The sequence below is a fragment of the Mirounga angustirostris genome, unplaced genomic scaffold, assembly GCF_029215605.1.
Source record: "Mirounga angustirostris isolate CCGP_5_RB_7025 unplaced genomic scaffold, mMirAng1.0.hap1 SCAF_13, whole genome shotgun sequence".
In the NCBI taxonomy this organism is placed as follows: domain Eukaryota; kingdom Metazoa; phylum Chordata; class Mammalia; order Carnivora; family Phocidae; genus Mirounga; species Mirounga angustirostris.
The window spans coordinates 90,775,473-90,796,106 of NW_026991721.1; the positions used below are offsets into that span (position 1 = coordinate 90,775,473).

Sequence of the window (20,634 nt, forward strand, 5' to 3'; positions counted from 1 at the left end):
GAAAGCCAAGTAGAGTTACAGACTCCAAAATCAAAGCAGAGATCAAAAGCGGTGAAACAGGTGTGTGAGTAAACTGAAGGCCCCGGGTTGCAGGAGGGGCGGGCGGAAGCAGTATGGCCTGAGGCTTTCCGCGCGGGGTCCCCGCGGCGATCAGAGCCTCCACCCGCGCGGAGCGCACAGAGACCAAACCTCCCGCTGCCTAGAGCGGCTCCAGCGCCGCGAGGAGGCGGGGCGAAGCCCAGCTTCCGGTTCCGGGCGCAAAGGCCCCACGTGTTTCGACCCGCCAGGCCCCGCGCGGCTCGGATCCGGCGGCGCTGCTACGGCCGGGAGTGGGTGGGGGAGAAGCCGGGGCAGGGGAGGAGCTGCCGGAGCTGCCGGAGCCGTGAGTGCTGAGGGGCTGGGTCGGGGCCGGGCCGGGCCGGATCGCGTTGAGCCGGGCAGGGCGGGGAAGAGGGGGAGAGGTCTGAGACCCCGCCCCCCCAGATCGTGGGGAAATCTCACTGTCCTGGAAGAAGGGGCGGCGGCGGTGTAGTGAGGGGGTCTGGGCGTTGTGGTCCCCGGGGCTCCTGGTGGCCGGAGCTCGAACCTCTGGGGACGCAGATGGCGCTCCGGGCTCCTTTCGGTGCAGCCACCGCCCTCCGCCCCCTCCTGAGGCCTGTAGAAACGCAGTTAGTTCGTACCTCCCATTGCTTCCGCGCCAAGTGGCCCCCCGGCACCGAGGGAGGAGTGGTCTAGGCCCCTTTATTTCCCCTAGCTTTTTCTCACCCGGTCTTTCAGATTGTTCAAGAGCCACCCCCCGCTCCACCCCATCCTCCGCAGGCTCCCGGCCCCGACAAGCCCCATCTCTCTCCACCACCAACCCCCCCCCCCCACATTCAGATACAGTCACCCGTGATCTTATCACCCTCGGATACCGTCTGGCCTGTGGCTTTTCAGCTGCCACTGACCGACCCCACGCTTCCCTTCAAGCTAGTACTTCTGTCTCCCCCTGCAACTTCCTTCCCCCCTCCAACCCCTCACAGCCAGTTTTGGCACTTCTGAACACCACCGTTACCCACAGCAGGAGTGTACAGGCCTCTGCTGCTTGTCTGGTTTGACCAAAAGTTTGTTAGTTTGTATGCCATGGATATTCTGTGTTCTCTCAGGGGTCAGCCCAATTTTTATTTTTCTGGCATTGGAGATTCTTGTCTCCCAGGCGCTTTGATTTCCCTGTCTGCCTTGGTCCCTGTACTGACCACCCCAAAGGTGGGCTCCTAGGCCTAGCTGTTCTTTGACCACCTTGGTCCTGGAGAGCACTGTCACATTCAGGCTCTCACTCGGAGGTTAGGGTGAGAACCGTTGCTTTTTCCCTGTCCACACACTGCAGGTGACTCCCAGGGCAGCCTGACTCAGGAGCCACAGAAAGCTAGTGGAGTCCCCCTTCCCTTCTCCCAGCTTCTCTTCCAAGTCACCCCCCTGGGCCTTGATCCAGAAAGCCGCTTCAGAAAGGTTGTGAGGAAGCCATTGGGAGGCATGTTGGTGGGAAGTATGTGACAACCAAGCAGTTAGGGTTTGTGGCCATTCGTCTTGGGTAACTTTCTGCTGATAGAGTCTAGTATAAGAGGGTGGGCAGGGTTGGTGGGAGGAAGGGGATTTTTCCTCTTAGGACCAAATACCTGGGATTCATAATCTTTCCCCCTTTTTCCTCCAGCTGTACCCCTTTTGCACTCTTTTAAATACTATATTGCAGTAGACAGTCATTTCAAGGGCACAGCAAGGTTTACTACGATGTGAGGGACTCTTGGGCATTACAAACTATACAGATGAGGTAAGTTACAGGTTTACTTTTTTTTCCAGTTAATTTGCACAGGCATAAAACAGTCCTAGACTCTTTTGACTTTTGCAAACCTTCCTGTAAATTTGGCCAGCACTGGAAAAGTTGTATGCTTTCTGCTTGAACCTCAAGTTTACTTTCTTTGCCTTAGGTACTGGCTCTCAAACTTATCATGCTTCTCAAGCACCTGAAGGGAGGGCTTGTGGAAGAGATTGCTGGGTCCACCCCCAGAGTTTCTGATAATAGGTCTGGGCCCCGGGCTTGAAAATCTGCACATTTCTGACAAGTTTTTAGATGCTTGCGCTGCTGGTTTGGGTTTCTCACCCTGAGAACCACTGCCTTTGGCCAGTCTCCTTCACATAAACAGTGCAGTGGTTGGGGGATCAAAAGACCTGTGTGTGTACTTCTGTGTTAGAAACTAGTAATATGATCTTGTATGGATAATTTAACCACTTCGGTCTGAGTTCTTTCGTTTTTAAAATTAAGAAAGCGTACTTAAAAAAAAAAACAGACCTCCAAATTGTAGTGATCTTACGCCAAATGGAAGATGAAATATTGATGAATTTTCCCCTTGATTTTCTTAATTCTCTTGATAGGAGCTTCTGTTTTGACCATATAGCTTATATCCATATTTAGGTTTTTGCTACAGATTGCTAGTATATGCTAAAGTTCCTGCTACTTAACTGCTTATTAAATTCTTTAAGGTCAGAACTAGTGCTTTTTTCATCTTTCTCCGCCTGGACCTTGGTTTGTGTGGCACACACAATTGATGCTCAGTAGATATTTGTAGAATGAATAATCATATCCCCTGCTCTCTTTTCCATTTGAGGAAGTTTTTCTCCACTAGTCCTGTGTCACATTGTAAAGCAGTATATGGCTGTGCCACCGGATTGCCCCAGGCGATTGGGATAAATGCCGATGCCAAATTCCTATAACTGTCCCCATGAGAGATTCATTACCAAAGCCGTGGCACCCACTGATTCTGAATTTTAGTGCATCCGTATCCAACTGGGAGTAAGAGAAATAGCTTAATAAAATTCAACACGTTTTACTGAGCGTCTTTTCTACCAAGCATCTGACAAAGTGTTAGGCACTTAGAATATAAAAATGAATAAAGAGGTCCTTGCCATCCTGGGATGCCTTCTACTCTTTGTACCGTGATTTTTTTTTTTTTTTTTAAGATTTTATTTATTTGACAGAGAAGGAACACAAGCAGGGGGAATGGGAGAGGGAGAAGCAGGCTTCCCGCGGAGCAGGGAGCCCGACGCAGGGCTCAATCCCAGGACTCCAGGATCGTGACCTGAGCCGAAGGCAGGCGCTTAATGACTGAGCCCCCCAGGCAGCCCTCTTTGTACCATGATTTAATCTGCAGTGGAGACTGCTGCTCCTCTGATTCCTCTGGTCCCATAGGCATGGGTCCCATCTTTTATCATCTCATCATAAGCGAGGGAGCCTCGGGCAATGCCAGAAGGAAGTCATCTAGACACAAAGCAAAGAGTATTTTGGCAATATCAGTTATAAAACAAACCATTAATACATGACTCTTGAATTGACTGTTCTGAATTATCCCTGTTTACTCCTCAGGTCAGTCTCTAGTTATAAAATATATTATCCTGTTGTTTTTCGCTAAATAATGGTTCCTCTGACTGTCCATGTGATTGGCATTGACCATGTTCATCGTAGTAATGAATTAGGTACAGCTAGTTTAACTCTGCCTGCCACATGAAAGCTGCCACTGTCATCAGGGTGGGTGTCAGGTTTGAAGGGTGTCCTTTTCCCACTTCAGATTCATTTGTGATGTTCTGTTTTAAACTGAGGGGTATAGATTGACCTGCTTTATTTAAGCCATTGACCACCTCTAGGTCACCCTTAAGGTTTAAAAGCCTAGCTTCATGTTGAACGTTAACCAATATCATCAGGATGGCCAGATACTCAATTCTGGACTTGAAAATCTGTCTGTGGCCTCTAGCCCATCTGAAGTCTTGAGTAAATGCCTGTCACCATCTTAGGCTAATACATCATGGCCTAGGTATTCAATAAAGAAGCACTGTATCCTTGTTCCTCTCGAAGCCCCTCTATCACCATCAAAAAGCAAGATGGTTTCTCAAAAGATGATCCAGCTCTCTGCCTTTAGGTGGAAAGTCATTCCCAGTTCCCAGATGACACATCTTGAGAAGGTAGAACACAGATCACCTACTTCCAAAGGCAGAACTACCAACATCCAGCACTGCCTCCTGGGCCTGTGATACACACCTAGAAAAACACTAATTAAAAATACAGTGAATTGTGGGGTGCTTGGGTGGCTCAGTCGTTAAGCGTCTGCCTTCGGCTCAGGTCATGATCCCAGGGTCCTGGGATCGAGCCCCGCATCAGGCTCCCTGCTCAGCGGGAAGCCTGCTTCTCCCTCTCCCACTCCCCCTGCTTGTGTTCCCTCTCTGGCTGTCTTTCTCTCTGTCAAATAAATAAAACCTTTAAAAAATAATAATAAAGTGAATTGTTAACGGTTTTTATAGTTTATTTCACATTATTTGTGCTTACATTTACTCCCAATGACATTTTTATACCCACTTTATACCTTGATCCTAACCACAGAGTCTGCAGAATTTCAGGGCAAAAGATATTCGTGTCTTGGCTTTCCCCTGATTTCCCTGTACCACCCACCGCCACTACTTATTTAGCCTCTGGGTTTATTTCTTCCTGTCTTCCCCCTCACTCCGACTTACCCTGTTTCTTTGAATCCTATTGTAATAAGCTTTGAGCCACTTCTCCCCTTGCTACTCAGATATTTTATGCTGAATCTAATGAAGGAAAGATGTAAATGGCAAAAAAAAATTTTTTAGAGATTTTGTTTATTTATTTGACAGAGTGAGAGCACACAAGCAGGGGGAACAGCAGACAGAGGGAGAGAGAGAAGCAGGCTCCCCGCTGAGCAGGGAGCCCGATGCGGGGCTTGATCCCAGGACCCCGGGATCATGACCTGAGCCAAAGGCAGATGCTTAACCACCTGAGCCACCTAGGCGCCCCGACAAAAATATTTTAAAGAAATAGTTTTTAGGGCACCTGGGTGGCTCAGTCGTTAAGCGTCTGCCTTCAGCTTGGGTCGTGATCCCAGGGTCCTGGGATCGAGCCCCACATCGGGCTCCCTGCTCCGCAGGAAGCCTGCTTCTCCCTCTCCCACTCCCCCTGCTTGTGTTCCTGTTCTCGCTGTCTCTCTCTCCCTGTCATATAAATAAATAAAGTCTTAAAAAAAAAAAAGTTTTTAGGGGCGCCTAGGTGGCTCAGATGGTTAAGCGTCTGCCTTCGGCTCAGGTCATGGTCCCGGGGTCCTGGGATCGAGTGCCGCATCGGGCTCCCTGCTCCTTGGGGGCCTGCTTCTCCCTCTGCTGCTCTCTCTCTCTCTCTCTGTCTCCGTCTCTCATGGATAAATAAATAAAATATTTTTTAAAAAAAAAAGTTTTTAAACATGGTTTGAAGTATACTAATTATGATTTGTTAGAAGGCCAGAAGTCAGCGAATGCCTTCCCTTTCATTTCTCCAGCCTTCTGGGTTAAGTTTTCAAGGGCCTTAGTAGGTATACTAACCGGGCTTGCCCCAGATTGCCTCTTCCCAGTTCGAGGAGGAGACAGGACTGCAACACTGGTAAGGAGAAGCACCACTGATAGGTCTTGGGCAGGAGAACTTGGCTGGAAGGTTCCATCCCATCTGTGTTCCAAGGCTCTTAATCTTAGCTGATAAGTCTTTCAAAGCAAGGACTCTTCTTTCAGTTTAACACTTTACTCTTAATATAACAGTAAGCAGGCCAAGATTTTTCCTGTGCATTTAAAATTTTTTGGAATGACGATGAATGAAATAAAGGACTGTTTGCCTGTTTATCATTTAAATCTTGCCTTCTTCCCAAAAGGATTTAAAGCACTTTGAAGGAAAGAGAACAAAATCTATTGAGCATCTACTCTGTACTGGGCTCTGTGCTGCAGTGATTCTATACGTTACTTCATTTACTCCTTAAAACAACCATGGGAGGGAGGTAGTGTAGCCACATTTTGAAAATGAGACCAAGACAGGGAGTGTCCCGTGCCAGTAAATGAGGAGAGGGATTCAAACTCAGGGCTCCAAAGCCCTGAACCATTATGTGGAAAGCATGGATAAACACTTGTATACAGGATAATTAACCATAAAAGATCATCTTTCCAGTAGAAGGATCATACCAGATAATCTTTAGTTCTAAAGAAGAATACAACGGGACATCTGGGTAACAGACTGATTTTGTCTCAGAATCGTGAGATCAAGCCCTCTGTTGGGCTCCATGCTGAGTGTGGAGCCTGCTTGAGAGTCCCTCTTTCCCTCCTCCTCTACCCCTTCCCATCCTTTCTCTCTTCCCTCTCCCTCTCTAAAAAAGAAGAATACAGCATTAGAACAGGGCAGTTAACAATTTTTATTAGTTGATTTCTATTCTAGAACAATGAGAAGAGCAGTTGGAAGGTTTGGTTAACCCCAGAGAACAGACATACCCAGATTTCCAGGTTATGGGCCAGCATTAAGGTAAAAAATAAAATTGGGGGCAGGAAGGGAAATAAGTATCTGCTAAACATAATCATTTGAACCTCTCTGATCACTACTGAAGATTATTTGCCAGTAAACAGATCAGTCTCTCTCTACTGGGTAGATACTATATGACCACAAACCTTGTCATTTAGGATCCAGAAAGCTCTCCCCAAGTAGTCATATTTTAAGGTAGAGAACCATATATCCTTTTTATGCCTGCAGTTTTCTGTTTTTGTCAATAGAATGCAGTTACAGCCTTCACTGGCATGTGACACATTCAGATAAGGGTCAGAGGTAGTTGGACCAAAGACCGGAGAAAGCTCTTACCTTTTCCACATCTCTCCAGTCCTGCTCCATACATCCTAGAAACACTTACTCAGAGACTAGGTCATGGAGTGCACCCATCCCTAGGCTTCTGAAGCTTTTCTGCAGACATTGTTTCAGAGCCTTCTGGAACCAAGTCTTGCTCTTCCTGGCCTGGGTTCAGTCTCTCTATATAGTCCTCTTCAGTTTTATCTGTCATTGTGGAACCCTTCCAAGGACAGACACTGAGGGAAGGTATTAGAATGCCAAGGGCAACAAATTGCAGGCAGACTTGTGGTGTAGCATATCCCAGGAACCTAGAATGAAACAACGTCCGTTTTCTGTTTCTAATACTTGACATTTGCACAGCACATTTTAGTTCATAAGCTCACAGAGCTCAGCTAATCCTGTGAGTTAGGAGAGTAGTTCTCTGCAGAGGGCTTTCCCCTTTACAAGGGCTCTTGTGTGTGTTATGTCATGGAACCCTTAGAGCTGCTCCAGTTACTTGAGGGTGTGGGGCTAGGACGCACGTCTTTGGATACCTAATCCAGTGTTCTTTCCACTGCACCGCCTGCCTCCGGTTCCTTACCATCCCTTGCCCCACCAGGGACTCCTCTTCTGCCCTTCATCATGCCATTGCTGATCTGTTTGCCTTCATCTCTTCCTGAGCTGCCAAAGTAAATCCAAAACAAGCAATGGAAACCTCAGTTGATGATTTTTCTTTTTTTTTTTTTAAAGATTTTTATTTATTTGACAGAGAGACAGCCAGAGAGGGAACACAAGCAGGGGGAGCAGGAGAGGGAGAAACAAGCTTCCTGCAGAGCGGGGAGCCTGATGCGGGGCTCGATCCCAGGACCCTGGGATCATGACCAGAGCTGAAGGCAGACACTTAATGACTGAGCTACCCAGGTGCCCCTCAATTGATTTCTGAAGCGGATTTAGAAACAGCAGGTTTTATGTGGGCCAGCATTAGGGTAAAACTGTTCCTTTTTGTCTTTGGAGAGCGAGAGCAGGAATGCTTCTGTCAATGCAGACTTTGTAGACTCCGTAGTAGACAATCTTTGGTAGCCAGTGCTCCGTGGAAACAAGGAGAGCTTCTAGTCTGCTTTCCTGGGCATGGTTCTCAGACTTTGAAGATGATTGAGATCCCTTCATTATGCCAAAGACTCTCTATCGATTCTGTCTTCTCCCAGAACTCCCAAAGAAAACAATCTCACTGAAGATAGGCATAACATTTTAAAAACCACAAACTGTGTAGAAAACAGACCACCATGGGGTAGAGACTGCAGATTCAGTAGGTGGGACAATTACCACAAAGACTGAGAAATGAGGGAACTCTGTAAAGCAGACTATGAAAGTAGGTAGTGGATATTTGAGGCTACTGGAAGAGAAATAAGAGCATGAATGAATGAAAAGGCATTTGAGATAGTTAATAAAAATAAATAATAGGGTCATTGAAATTAAACTCAATTTGATGGGCAGCATCTAATTAGACCCAGCTCTTAAGAGCGGATCGTTAACCTTGAAGGTGGATCTGAGGCTGAGGTAATGAAGCCTCAAAAGACTGAAAAATGAAGAACCCTTCAGGTTGCATGTGGAGAGGGGTCTGGAGGGGGCAGGACTGGGAAGACTAGGGGTGACTTGAACAAAGTCGTTCATTCAACATACAAGTGTCCGTTACATACCAGTGTGGTGTAGGAGACGGTCATGTTTTTAAAAGGTCCTACTGGCTCAACCAGGGGAATGGAAGTGGAGATGAGATGGATGAATTGGAAAGACATTTAGAAGGAAGGATTAACAAGATCAGTGAATAAATAGTGTAGAAACAATGGAGGGAAAGATGGATTCTTCCTGATAAAAAAGAGGAAGAAAACTTTAGTTTATTCATTTAAATTCCCTTACTGTGCACTTTATTACGCATGTTGGAAACTTGAAGGAGTTTCATAGGAAGCTTAACCAGTGGCTGTATTGCGGTATCCCAGGATCGATACCACAGACGTGGTGATAGAGGTGTGCCCATGTTGCTGCAGAAGCACAGTGATTTCTCACCATTTTAAGGGTAAGGGGAATGGGATCAAAGAAAACATCTCAGAAAGCATGAAGTCTGAGCTGTCTTAGAAGTAAAGTTTCACCTAATGAAGGGTAAAGACTCAGAAGGAACAACATGTTCTAAAGCCAAAGAGATGGGATTTGTAGGTGCTTCACAGGCATACAGAATGTGTGTGTGTGTGCGCTGCGTGTGTTGGGAAGGATTGAAGAGGAGGGCGAAAGGAAAGTCTGCCTAATCTATAATACTTAGGAGTTTGCTTTTCACTTACAAGACAGGAATGGTTGAGGATCTTAAATAGGGAAGGGACATGATCACATTTGCCAAGAGTGCCGGTCACTCTTATGATACTGTCCTTGGTAACTTGAAGGTAACAAACCTGGAGGCAGGTGGCTCAGGATTGGAGGCAGTTGGGAGTAATCCAGACAAGAACTGATAAGGAGCTAAGAGTGTAAATCATAGGAGTGAAGAAGAGGGGGCCATGTGAAGAAATGGAACACACCATGCAGCATTGGAGGTGGGGGGTGGGAACATTGCGTTTAGAAGGAACAGCCTTCCTACAGGCATGGTGTCCTGAAAAGACATCCCCTTTCGATTGGAAGATCAGCAATGCACCCATGATAGCTCCACGATAACACAGCAAAGGGGAGGATATGAGGCTTGAAAAATCAACTGAGGGCTGATGGTGAAGAGCTTCATGTGCCATGCCAAGGATGTTATAGCTGATCTTACTAACAAGTATTTTTAAATGTTGAGCGGTGCAGTTGGGACTGTAATTTAGAAAGATGGTTAACATTGGGTTGCCATTACTCTTCTGAGCACTTGACAGAGGGTGATATGTTTAATCCTCATAGTCACGCTGTTAGATGGATACCATCCTTACCTCCATGCCACAGATGGGGAAACAGGCAGAGGGAGCATAGGAACTTAACTCTGGCCTCACACCTACTACACGGTACAGCCCAAATTTAACCCCTGACACCAGACTCAACTCCTTACCTTACACGCCCTAGTTGTCCTCCACCATCACACACATCAGGACCACATGCAGCATTTCTAAAGATACAGTTGCCTACGTTGACTAAATCCCAAGTATCCCCAAGAGTGTTGAGCGATACTTATTTTGCAAAAGCTTCACCATAATTATGCTGCCCTTTACTCATGGTCGAGTATGCAGGGATCCCAGTTAGGAAGTTAGGTCAATAGTCCAGGCAAGAGCTGAAGGCCCAAACTAAAGCGGTCTGTGGCAAAGAGGAGGAAACAGATTTAGAGGCTTACAAGGTAGAATTGGTTTAATGGGCTGTAAGCAATGGGAAAGAATCAAAATTGAGTCTAAAGATTACAAAGTTGAGTGTTTACTTAGCTAGTGATGATCTCAGCCAAGACAGGATCTTGGGAAGAGGGGTGGATTTGGGAGTCAGCAGAATGAGTTCAGTTTTGAACACTTGGGTTTGAGGGTCTGGAGGTCTTCCCATTAAGATATCTTAATAAGCGGAAGGTTGCTCTTAGGGGTGCCTGTGCGCCTGCTGCTGTATAAGGGGCTTTCCTGACTGTTACCTCACACAACTTGCCCCTCAAATCTCTGAGAGTCCCCATTTTACAGAGGAATTTATATTGAGTGTAATTCAGTTTGAATGAGCCTTTATAAAGGCTTCCCCATCTGTTTCAGCCTGGCGGATGCGTCTCTTCTCCTGGTGTGTATGTAAACGTGTGTGTGACATGGTCAGTACCACGTATCCTAGCAGGCCATGAGCAGCGTCCGTGGTCCTCTCCATTCTCCTTGCAGGTTTACAGGGTTCTTGAAGAAGAGATGCAGTTTTTTTCTGTTTCTCTATGGGGTGTGAACCTGGCCAAGGACAAGGGGTAAGAGAACATAACTTGAGGCATAGATCATCCGATTTCAGCCAAATCTATTTATAGCTGATGGTTGTGGAGATTGAGGGCAGGGGATTTAATAGTGTAAGGAAGTGTTATGTGTGCGGGGTTATGAGTGAACTCAGAACTATTTTCCCTGTGTATAATCTCACGCTTATACTGATGTTTGTCTCTACTTCTCTGCCCCAGGTCCCTTGGGAGAAACTCCTTGAGGTGCCCAGGCTGAGACTGGGGGCAAATGACAGTGTGAGCTCTAGATGGTGTGAGACCCCTCCCCCCCCGAGAGCCAAACAATGGCTACAGCCTTGGAACCAGAGGACCAGGATCTTTGGGAAGAAGAGGGAATTCTCATGGTGAAATTGGAAGATGATTTCACCTGTAGGCCAGAGTCTGTCTTACAGAGAGATGACCCTGTGCTCGAGACCTCACACCAGAACTTTCGGCGCTTTCGCTACCAGGAAGCTGCAAGCCCTCGAGAAGCTCTCATTCGACTGCGAGAACTTTGTCATCAGTGGCTGAGGCCAGAAAGGCGGACAAAGGAGCAGATCCTAGAGTTGCTTGTGCTGGAACAGTTCCTTACTGTCCTGCCTGGAGAACTGCAGAGCTGGGTGCGGGGCCAACGGCCAGAGAGTGGCGAGGAGGCGGTGACGCTGGTGGAGGGTTTGCAGAAACAACCCAGGAGACCAAGGCGGTGGGTGAGGAGGGGGAGTCCTGATCTATGTGATGTGGAGGGGGACTATTTGTTTGCTGGAAGGATGGATTTGGGGGTAGGGCATACAGGGCCCCCATCATTTACCCTTTAAAACTAATTGGCTGTGCTTTCAGGTTGCACCTAGATCCATAAGGGGCAGAGGTGTGTGTTTGCGTGTGTTTGTGTGAGTGAGTGAGTGTGACTTTCTGGTTTTTGAAACACCTGCCTGGGGACCATCTTAGGGATCTCAGCACTCAAGGGTCATATGGTTTTGGTTTTCCTTTCTTTGGCTGTCGAACCTCCAGTTCCTGGGGAGGCCAATTTTGTGACTTCCTCAAAAGTTCTAGACTCTCAGTCACTCCCCCTCCCCCAGGACCATAAGACAGGAAAGCAAAAACAAGGAGAGAGCTACAGGTGGGAGAGGTAGAGATGGGAAGGATGGGTGTCTTAGAGCCCTGGGGGACAGGGGCAGGGTTGAGGGGAGTAAGGAAGCTGTGCAGTACCCAAACGTCCCTGCCTTGTCCTGGTGAGGATAACCTGCAACAACTCTTGCGTGCCCCAATGGAACCAGAGATTCCCCTCCTCATCTGGGACTCTTTGGGAGTGTTTCTGTTGGCAGGTTCTCCAAAAATAAGCCCTGATGTCAACCGAGACTTTCCTCTTGACTCCATGCTGACTGGAAATTGGAATTATTCCCAGGTGACTGTCCATGTTCATGGCCAGGAAGTCCTGTCAGAGGAGACGGTGCATCCAGAAGCAGAGCCCGAGTCACCTAGTGAGCTGCAGAACCCTGTGCAGACCTCGACTCCCGAGGCGTCCTGTGAGGAGACCATACAGAGCCCTGATCTGGGGCCACCAGAAGAGCAGAGCCTGTGCCATGAATTGGAGTTCCAGCCCCTGCAGGAGAGCGGTGGGAAGTCTCAGCAGAAGCGGGGCATTGTGACGGGCAGAGCGTGGGAAGGGGGATATTTCCCCTCTACTAAGGAGGCTAGGTGTGGAGCACAGTGGGAATAAATCACAGAATCCAGGATGTTGAGAGGAGACAGTACTAGCTAGAGTCCCCCAGAAACTGGGCCGAGCTTTATCCTTGGTTGTTCTCTTGGCATTTCAGTAGTGTTCCAGATGGTGGCATTGGGATGATTTGAGCTGCCCTTGGGCCAGTTTCCTGATTCCTACCAAAGAGCATGAGAGCCACTCGGCTGTTGGCCACTTACATGGGCACACTGCATATTGCTGATCTCCGCATTCTTTTCATCGTAGAGGTTCCAGTGTCCCAGGACCCAGACCTTCCTGAAGAGAGGAACACTGGAAACCCAGAGATGGTTGCCCTTCTTACTGCTCTTTCACAGGTGTGCTCTAGTTTCCCTCTGTGCCTCAGAGAATTTGAAGAACCATCAGGCATTAGCTGTATACTGAACGGGTCAGACAGGACACAAATTTGCACCCTTCTTTCGCCAACTTAAGTTCTCAGTTCTAGACGTGTCTGCAGCAGGAGTTGAATCGAATGGGATGAATTATCACAGTCTCAGTTGGATCTGCAGGCTCCAGAGCCTCTTTATTTGCCACTGCCCAGAGAGAGGAACTAACAAAATAGGATTATTTTAGAACTCTCCAGTACAACCTGGAAGTTGCTGAATGAAGGCTTGTTTCTTGGTTTTTTTTAGGAGTAAACTTGATAGTCATTTGTAAGAATGGCTGACTGCTGCAGAAATGATTTCTGAAATTGTGTGGTGTCCTCTTGCAAGGACTGCACTCAGTCAGGCCACGACTCATAGGAATCCCTTAAAATAGTCAGGGCCCGAAAACTAAGCTAGAGGCTGGAGAGAAAAGGAAAAGAAGCATCCGTGGTTTCAGATTGTAGTCTAGCTGCAGCAAAAGGGCCTGTGTGTGCTCTGCCGACCGTGTAGATGATGGGGGTCCCTGGAGAAGGTCAGTTAGGGAGAGCTTTCCAGAAAAGGTGAATTTTTGCAGAAATGTAGGTGGCATTAAGGCATCAAATAGGGAGTTAATTAGAACTTTTAAGACTTTTCTTGTATGTTAACCCATATGCTCAAGAAGAAGAGCAGAGGCTTGCCCTGAGAGAAAGCAGTGGGACCGGGGGGCCCAGAGGAGGAAGTAGGAAGTCGGGGAGCAGCAGCCAAGGGTGCCACAGATTTCCCGAAGGGAGCCCGGAGTCCTGTGTGTGTTCCTTTTGTCTCCGGGCGTAACCTTCATTCCGGGAACTAAGTGGGCAGCTCCAGGAACCGCCCCTTTTTAACTGAAGCCTGTGTTGTTTCAGGGATTGGTAACTTTCAAGGACGTGGCTGTGTGCTTCTCCCAGGACCAGTGGAGCGATCTGGATCCCGCACAGAAAGAGTTCTATGGAGAATATGTCTTGGAAGAAGACTGTGGAATTGTGGTCTCTTTGTGTAAGGAATTTCAAGTGTTTCTAGGGTGTTCTGAGCACAGAGGTCTTTCTCCTGTTGGAAATTGTGGGGGTCTTAGATCTTAGACTGTATGCACCATGCTTCTCTTACGCCTGCCCCCCCAGTGAGATTGAAGGATGAGCTATAAGCAAGACGATATCCTTCCAAGTTAAAGGGAAGAGGAAATGCTTAGAAAGTGGTTGGAAGCTTCTAATAAGAGAATAAAATTATAATATATAGCTTTAGTATATTTGAGGTAGTGTGTGAGTTTTGAAACCAGCAGTAGAGGTTGATCTGCTTACTTGAATATGGGGAAAGAGGGAGCATTAGTGGTCCTAGATTATCAAGTCGCAGACAAAGGGCATGAAATATGCAGGATTTGGTGAGAGGTGCTCAAGCTAAAAAGACCAGATTGGATCCACTGACTGGGCTGTCCATTTGTTCTGCAGTCTACCCAACAGCAAAGATCTGCTCTTAACACAGGGAATTGCTGAACCAATCGTAATGTCCCGCTTTCCCTCTCTTGAGCAGCATTTCCAATCCCCAGACTAGATGAGATCTCCCACGTTAGAGAGGAAGAGCCTTTGGTCCCAGATATCCCAGAGCCTCAAGAGCCTCAAGAGCCAGAAATCCTGAGTTTTACCTACACAGGTGAGGAACAACAAAAGGCATCTTCCCCCACAGAGCTGGCACTTCCCCTCTCCCTCTGGGGTGCCCCTCTCATTGGTTCTTCTAACCTGTTGGCCATCACCCCTGTCTCCCTCTGAATGCCAAATTCTTCTGTCCTCATCCTCCTCTTTCCCCTCCCATCATTCGTGTGAGGGATATGTAATGTAAGATGGTGAAAGAGAAAAAATGGGAACTTTGGAATGCAGCTGTAGTCCTATATGAAGCAGGTCACTTAAACTCTTGGTCCTCAGTGTCCACATTTGTGAAATGAGGATAATAATCTTTGTCCACACCAAGGCTTGTCGACAGCATGAGATAACATATAAGAAAGTGCCTGGCACATGACAGAAATCAGTTGACCAGTTATTTCCTTCTTTCCCAGCCTCTGCAGTTATGAAATACGGGCTTCTCTCTGTGTGGTCTTGCCTTCCCAAGACAGTTTAAAAATCCCGCCGTTGTGTGGAAGGCATCATCCCCTCTATAATTTCCCCTGTTCTCCTCTCACCCTCTCTACAGGAGATAGGAGTGAAGATGAAGAAGAGTATCTTGAGCCGGAAGATCTAAGTTTGGAAGATCTACACAGATCTATTTTGGGAGATCCAGAAATCCACCAGACTCCAGACTGGGAAATAGTCTTTGAGGATGATCCAAATAGACTTAACGAAAGAAGATTTGGTACAAATATTTCTCAAGTTAATAGTTTATCGAATCTTCGGGAAACCATGCCTGTCCACCCCTTGTTAGGGAGACACCATGACTGTCCTGTATGTGGGAAAAGTTTCACTTGTAACTCCCACCTTGTTAGACACCTAAGAACTCACACAGGAGAGAAACCCTATAAATGTATGGAGTGTGGAAAAAGTTACACGCGCAGCTCGCATCTTGCCAGGCACCAGAAGATTCACAAAATGGGCACTCCTTATAAATTTCCCCTAAACCGGAAGAATTTGGATGAGACCTCCTCTCTGGTCCAGGCTGAGAGAACTCCACCTGTTGAGAAACCATATAGATGTGACGATTGTGGAAAACACTTCCGCTGGACCTCAGACCTTGTCCGGCATCAGAGGACACACACAGGAGAAAAACCCTTCTTCTGTACTATTTGTGGCAAAAGCTTCAGCCAGAAGTCTGTGCTCACAACACACCAAAGAATCCACCTTGGAGGCAAACCCTACCTGTGTGGAGAGTGTGGGGAGGACTTCAGCGACCACAGGCGGTATCTGGCACACCGGAAGACGCACGCCACTGAGGAGCTGTATCTCTGTAGTGAGTGCGGGCGGTGCTTCAGCCACAGCGCAGCATTTGCCAAGCACCTGCGAGGACACGCCTCAGTGAGGCCCTGCCGGTGCAACGAATGTGGGAAAAGCTTCAGTCGGAGGGACCACCTTGTCAGGCATCAGAGAACCCACACTGGCGAGAAACCGTTCACCTGCCCTACCTGTGGAAAAAGCTTCAGTAGGGGCTATCACTTAATCAGGCATCAGAGGACCCACTCAGAAAAGACCTCCTAGCTAGCTTCCTGTGTGAGGCGGTCTGCATTCAGCCCTCACCCGGGGATGGGCGAGGAGATGCCCCTTGTCAGCTCGGGAAGACCTTTTCCAGGGAGTCTCCCTCACTTGCCCAGATCTACATCACCTCTTCCCACAGCTAAATAAAATCCCCCTGGCAGAACCTCTCAACCTTCTTCTACACCTGGAGGAGATTTTTTTGCCCAAAGTACAACCTGGGTGGAGGCTTCTCCTTGACCGGAGTGTTCCTGCCTCTACCTCATGGGTGTGAAGGAGGAGATTTAGAAGACTTCCAAGGTTGTGGTTATTCTATTTTGCCCAAAATAGGCTGTCGCATATCCTAAAGACTGCTTCACAGCCTCAAGTATAAAGTTGCCCAGGACAGCCCTTTAGGTATGGTAAGGGACCGGCCTCTAGGATTCTGTCTTTACTGGGCTCAAATCTTAAAGCACACAGCCCTGAACTCAAGGCCGGAGATTTGCATCCTCATGGCTCTGCCACACACTCACGGGATAACTACAGATCTCTCACTGGTTCATTTCTTCACCATGCACTTTCCTTTGATCCTGGGGAGAGATGGGAGAAGTGTCTGATGGGGGAAAACCTCGAGGCTGTTTCCCATGGACCTTGTCAGGCTGCTCCCTTATCCGTTGCCAAAATACCAGGTGCCAGACCCTGCTAGAAAGGAGGACCTAGTCAGAAGCCTCTTTCCTTGTGGGGTGCTTTCCTGTTAGAATACTCATGCCCACCCTTCTTAGTGTTCTACCAGCCTCTTGGTTTTGCCCCTAGCACTTCTGCAAAAGTGAGACGCAACAATTGGGTGCTGGGGGAGTCAGTTAAAGCATAATTAAACCATGATGAAATCATTTACATTCCCACACGTGTACAAGCCCACCCCTCCTGCCCTTTTCACATGGGTTTGTGAGGGGATTTTGGAACCATGTCAGCTTACATAGGTACTATAGTAATTTCAGAGTCATGATTGACTGGGTCACTTCCTTTATATGAAGAACACGAGAAGACCTGAGACCAAATTATGGAGCATAATTTTTAAAAGCTGTTGCTGCTGGCTAAGGCCATCAAGACTACACTGACACCCAGCCCCTGTCATCCCCGCCTTGGTTCTCTGATATCAGGGAAAATTATGAACCCCAGCACCTGGGACCCTGAAGAATTTACCAGGAGTAAATGGCTTTCATGTAATTGCGTTGTTTGCTTTTTCTTATGTGATCTCATTTTTATGTAATTAAGAACTAAATAGTATTATCTCATGGCCTGATAGTAGGATCTCTGTTGCCTGATAAAGGTTCCTTGGAGATGAGGTTGAATAATTATGAACCTCACCTGCTCTGCTTGTGGGAGTGGCAAGGACTGGATGAGCGTCCTCCATAAGTGGAGCACAGGGTATGGGATTAAAGCATGAGAAGGGAGATTGTCTTCTGTGCATGGTTTCTTCAGCTGTTTCTCAGTCCATTATGTGCCAGTGTGTACAGAGAAAATGGGTGGGATAACAAGGCCTCAGCCCTACCAGCTCAACAAGGCAATTCTCATTTTGGTCAGTATTGATACTCCAGTTGACCAGTTTGGCTTTGATATCAGTCAGTCGTTGTCCTGGAGATAAACACATATGGAATAAATAAATGTAACACCGGCAGCCATGTTCCCTGGTTTCTGGAACTTTCCATTTTACTTCCCAAGGCTTCAGGTTCCAGATAGTTCTGAACATCATACATACAAAGACATCAGAGAGTACAAAGTAGTTTTCCATGAGGCCGGTCGTGCTTAGCAGAGCCAAAGGGAATAGATGGCATACTGAGCTGAGACCTATGCCTGTGGTTTGCAGAAGACACTCCTAATGGGCAGACATTTCTGAACCCTAGATCTGAGGTCGAAGCATATTTGTGCTGGGTGAAATACAGCCTCAAGAGACCCATTTTTCCTAGCTCATACCAGTTATGGGAGCTGATACAATTCTGGAGGTAACAGAACAAATTTGTTCTAACAGAACAGTGACTTTATTCACGGATTTACCTGGTTACTGCAGTAAGTGAGAAACTGTCAAGAGAATTGTACATGAGGAAAAGTGAGAGACTCGTCCAGTTTGTTGGAACATCAAATAGTTCTCTTATTGCCGATCCCCCAGCAAAGTTTCATATGCTGACACTAAATCTCTGCTTGTAAAATAACTTTATTTTCTGAGGTTCGTGGAGGGGCATACTGTCTCCTAAACCTGAGCATGAGCAGAACTGAAGTTTGCAGCAGAAGGGCCTATGCAAGAACCTGCAGTGAGCAAGAGACTGCAGCTGAACGGGCAGGTGCTGGGCCACAGGTTACCCTTAAGGGGTTCCCTGTAGGATTTTGTAAACAGTTGAATACTGGTGTTCTTGAATACCATACTAAATTAAAGTTTTTGGAGAATAAAGAGGCAGGATTTTAAAGATAATTGGAGGAAGCTATAAAGTACTGTAAATCAACAACTCAAGGAAATTGATAGATTGTTGGAAATTAAGGCACAAGCTAATCAAGTTATGAAATTAAAATGATAATATTTGAGTTCTTGGCCATTTAGTTTAGGAATAACCAAGGAATATTCAGCCTCTTCATCTCACTTACCCAAGAGAAATAAATGGAAAGAGTTCAAGGCAGAATATATTTTTATTATCTGGAACTTAGGCCTCAAAGTCTAGAGCAGAATCTAGTGAACTCCAATGAACCCCATGGAGAGTTCATTTGGTAGATTAACCTCAAAGTACTAGAACCAAAGCAAGCTAAAAAATGCTTTCTCCAGAGCCCAACTCAACAGAAAGATCTAATAGAACATGCATTCTTTTCACGGTGCAGCAAAATGGTGAACAAGAAAACACCCCACTGAGTCCTGCAAAGTTGGCAGAGACCATTCACTCCAAGCCTCACGTGTCAGAGCAACAACCTTTAGATCGCCCCCTTGCATGAGGAAAATGAGCTAGTGTGCACGCCTTCCTAAGCCATTTTGATTCACCAAGCTCCCAGGAAGGACATCAACACAGATGAGAGTTAATCTGACCCTGTGATGGTTTTGGAGAACAAAAGCTGTCCTGAGAAATAGTGAATTATTATATGCCATGTACATGAATAATTTGGTAGTCTTCCACACAGATATTTTTTAGTTTTACCTCTGAGATCTCCCTCAGCTGACCAAAGTACTTCTTCCAGCCGCAATAACTTTCCCTGAGAGAAATACACATAAAATTTTTTTTCTGCCTCCTTAAATTTCTAGTGATGTTGGCCAACTGACCCATGAATCTGATTTGTGGGAGAGGAACAGACTAAAAGCCAAAAAATGAGTGCCCTACCCATGTACTCACTAATCTGCTTTGGCAGAATTCAATGTTCTCAGACACATTGATGAACACATCTCCTTTTACGTGGAATAACTTGATTCCTCCTTGGGGAAGCCCTAAGAGGCTGGCAAGGACAAGTTTTGGTCTCTCCTTAGATATCAGTCATTGTAAATTATCCTTAATAATAAGAAGAAGAAACAAAGAATTCTTGTCAGGGCAGCAAAAGTAAGGGTATCCTATAATGAATAGGTTCCTGTTCTTACTGTATGTGTATGTTCATGGAAGTTTCAGGTAAAAAGGGAGAAGAGGGAATGCAATTTGATTTTTTTTAAAAAGAGCACAGACTAGATTATTTGTAAGGACAGGGGCTCTTCAGTGGAAACTGGGAGCTAAAGAACAGAACTTATATAAAGACTTCCAGAAGCAGAAGTAATAGGTAGCTCAAGCAAAAAGACCCAATCCTCTGCAAAGGTGTATGAAAATAATAATCTTCATTTAAATAGAGTATAAATCTTAGTAATGATCCGTGCAGAATATGACAAGGCTTCAAAAGGCCATTTGTACAGAAAGATTATTGAAACTGTAAATTCCCAGGATTTCCTGTAAGACTACTGCTCTGGACACATTTATCTGTGGTTCCTCCATTAGTTGTTATTCCTCCATTAGTTGTACATCTTATGATCCCTTAGAAGAGTCCAAGAGACTACTTACCAAGGAACTATCTCAGCAAGAGGACTACAGCAACTGTTTGGACCTTCAGTTCATTTACTGAATCTCTGCAAAAGCTCTACCAAGAAGCAGTTCAAGGCTAAGAGCTGGGGAGCAGTTGGAAGAAAGTACCCGAACAGTGATAAGTTAACCATGAGCCGGGAAACATCAATACAAAAGCAGAAAACTGGATCCAGAAAGAAAGGAAGAAGATCTCTGCTTCCTTCTTTAACTCTGAGGAGATATTCTGAAAGGCCCTCTTCTACAACGACTCTAATTTGGACAAACTACTAGAGAATAGAAATAGCATGTAAATTGGGGTAGGGTGCTCAGAATTTGAGTGTGTTAGCATTCATGAATTGTTCAGGACAAAAGCTATAAGATGTTGGTTAACTTTGGATACTAAGTATGCACTAATAAATTATTACATTAAATTATTAAGTACGCACTGTGCGATATTAAGGATACTCATTACAAGAAATAGAGTAAGTAATATTCTAAATAGTGGAGGGAAAATTAGAAATAAGAATTTAAAAACAAAAGTAGGGAAGTAACTCATATTGTCCAAAGAAAGGCAAAAAATAAGCATCTAAAAGTTTCAGACAGCCCAAATATGTGAAGAAAACGAACAAAATATTGGTTAAATAAAAGAGATTATTAAGGTGAGCTCAAAAGTCTGTTGGAGCAATAGGTTATATACCAAAGACACACAAAAATATAAGAACAATGAACAACTAAAAGTAAAAGAATGAA

At 46.1% G+C, this 20,634-nt stretch overlaps 1 protein-coding gene across 3 annotated transcripts; it reads left to right on the forward strand.

Annotated features, from left to right (window-relative positions):
* Nucleotides 1-254: 254 nt before the first annotated feature.
* On the forward strand, nucleotides 255-20,318 carry ZNF202 (zinc finger protein 202). Of its 3 annotated transcripts, XM_064577307.1 has the most exons (9): nucleotides 255-382; nucleotides 1,691-1,807; nucleotides 10,492-10,568; nucleotides 10,770-11,275; nucleotides 11,971-12,183; nucleotides 12,531-12,620; nucleotides 13,550-13,679; nucleotides 14,208-14,327; nucleotides 14,862-20,318. In XM_064577307.1, exons 4-9 carry the CDS (start codon nucleotides 10,874-10,876, stop codon nucleotides 15,854-15,856), a joined length of 1,950 nt encoding a protein of 649 aa, XP_064433377.1. In that variant the 5' UTR covers nucleotides 255-382; nucleotides 1,691-1,807; nucleotides 10,492-10,568; nucleotides 10,770-10,873; the 3' UTR covers nucleotides 15,857-20,318. The 3 variants fall into 3 exon arrangements, with proteins under 3 accessions (XP_064433377.1, XP_045750764.1, XP_064433378.1); XM_045894808.3 differs by lacking the exon at nucleotides 10,492-10,568 and having other exon boundaries at nucleotides 11,971-12,181; nucleotides 12,532-12,620; XM_064577308.1 differs by lacking the exons at nucleotides 1,691-1,807; nucleotides 10,492-10,568 and having other exon boundaries at nucleotides 259-382.
* Nucleotides 20,319-20,634: the final 316 nt, after the last annotated feature.

What these genes read in the sequence shown, in the direction of transcription:
- ZNF202 (XM_064577307.1), top strand. Translation starts at nt 10,874, where the DNA reads ATGGCTACAGCCTTGGAACCAGAGGACCAGGATCTTTGGGAAGAAGAG. An exon ending in CCAGGAGACCAAGGCGGTGG is followed by an intron (nt 11,276 to 11,970) that starts GTGAGGAGGGGG and finishes AATTATTCCCAG; the next exon opens with GTGACTGTCCATGTTCATGG. An exon ending in TGGAATTGTGGTCTCTTTGT is followed by an intron (nt 13,680 to 14,207) that starts GTAAGGAATTTC and finishes TCTCTTGAGCAG; the next exon opens with CATTTCCAATCCCCAGACTA.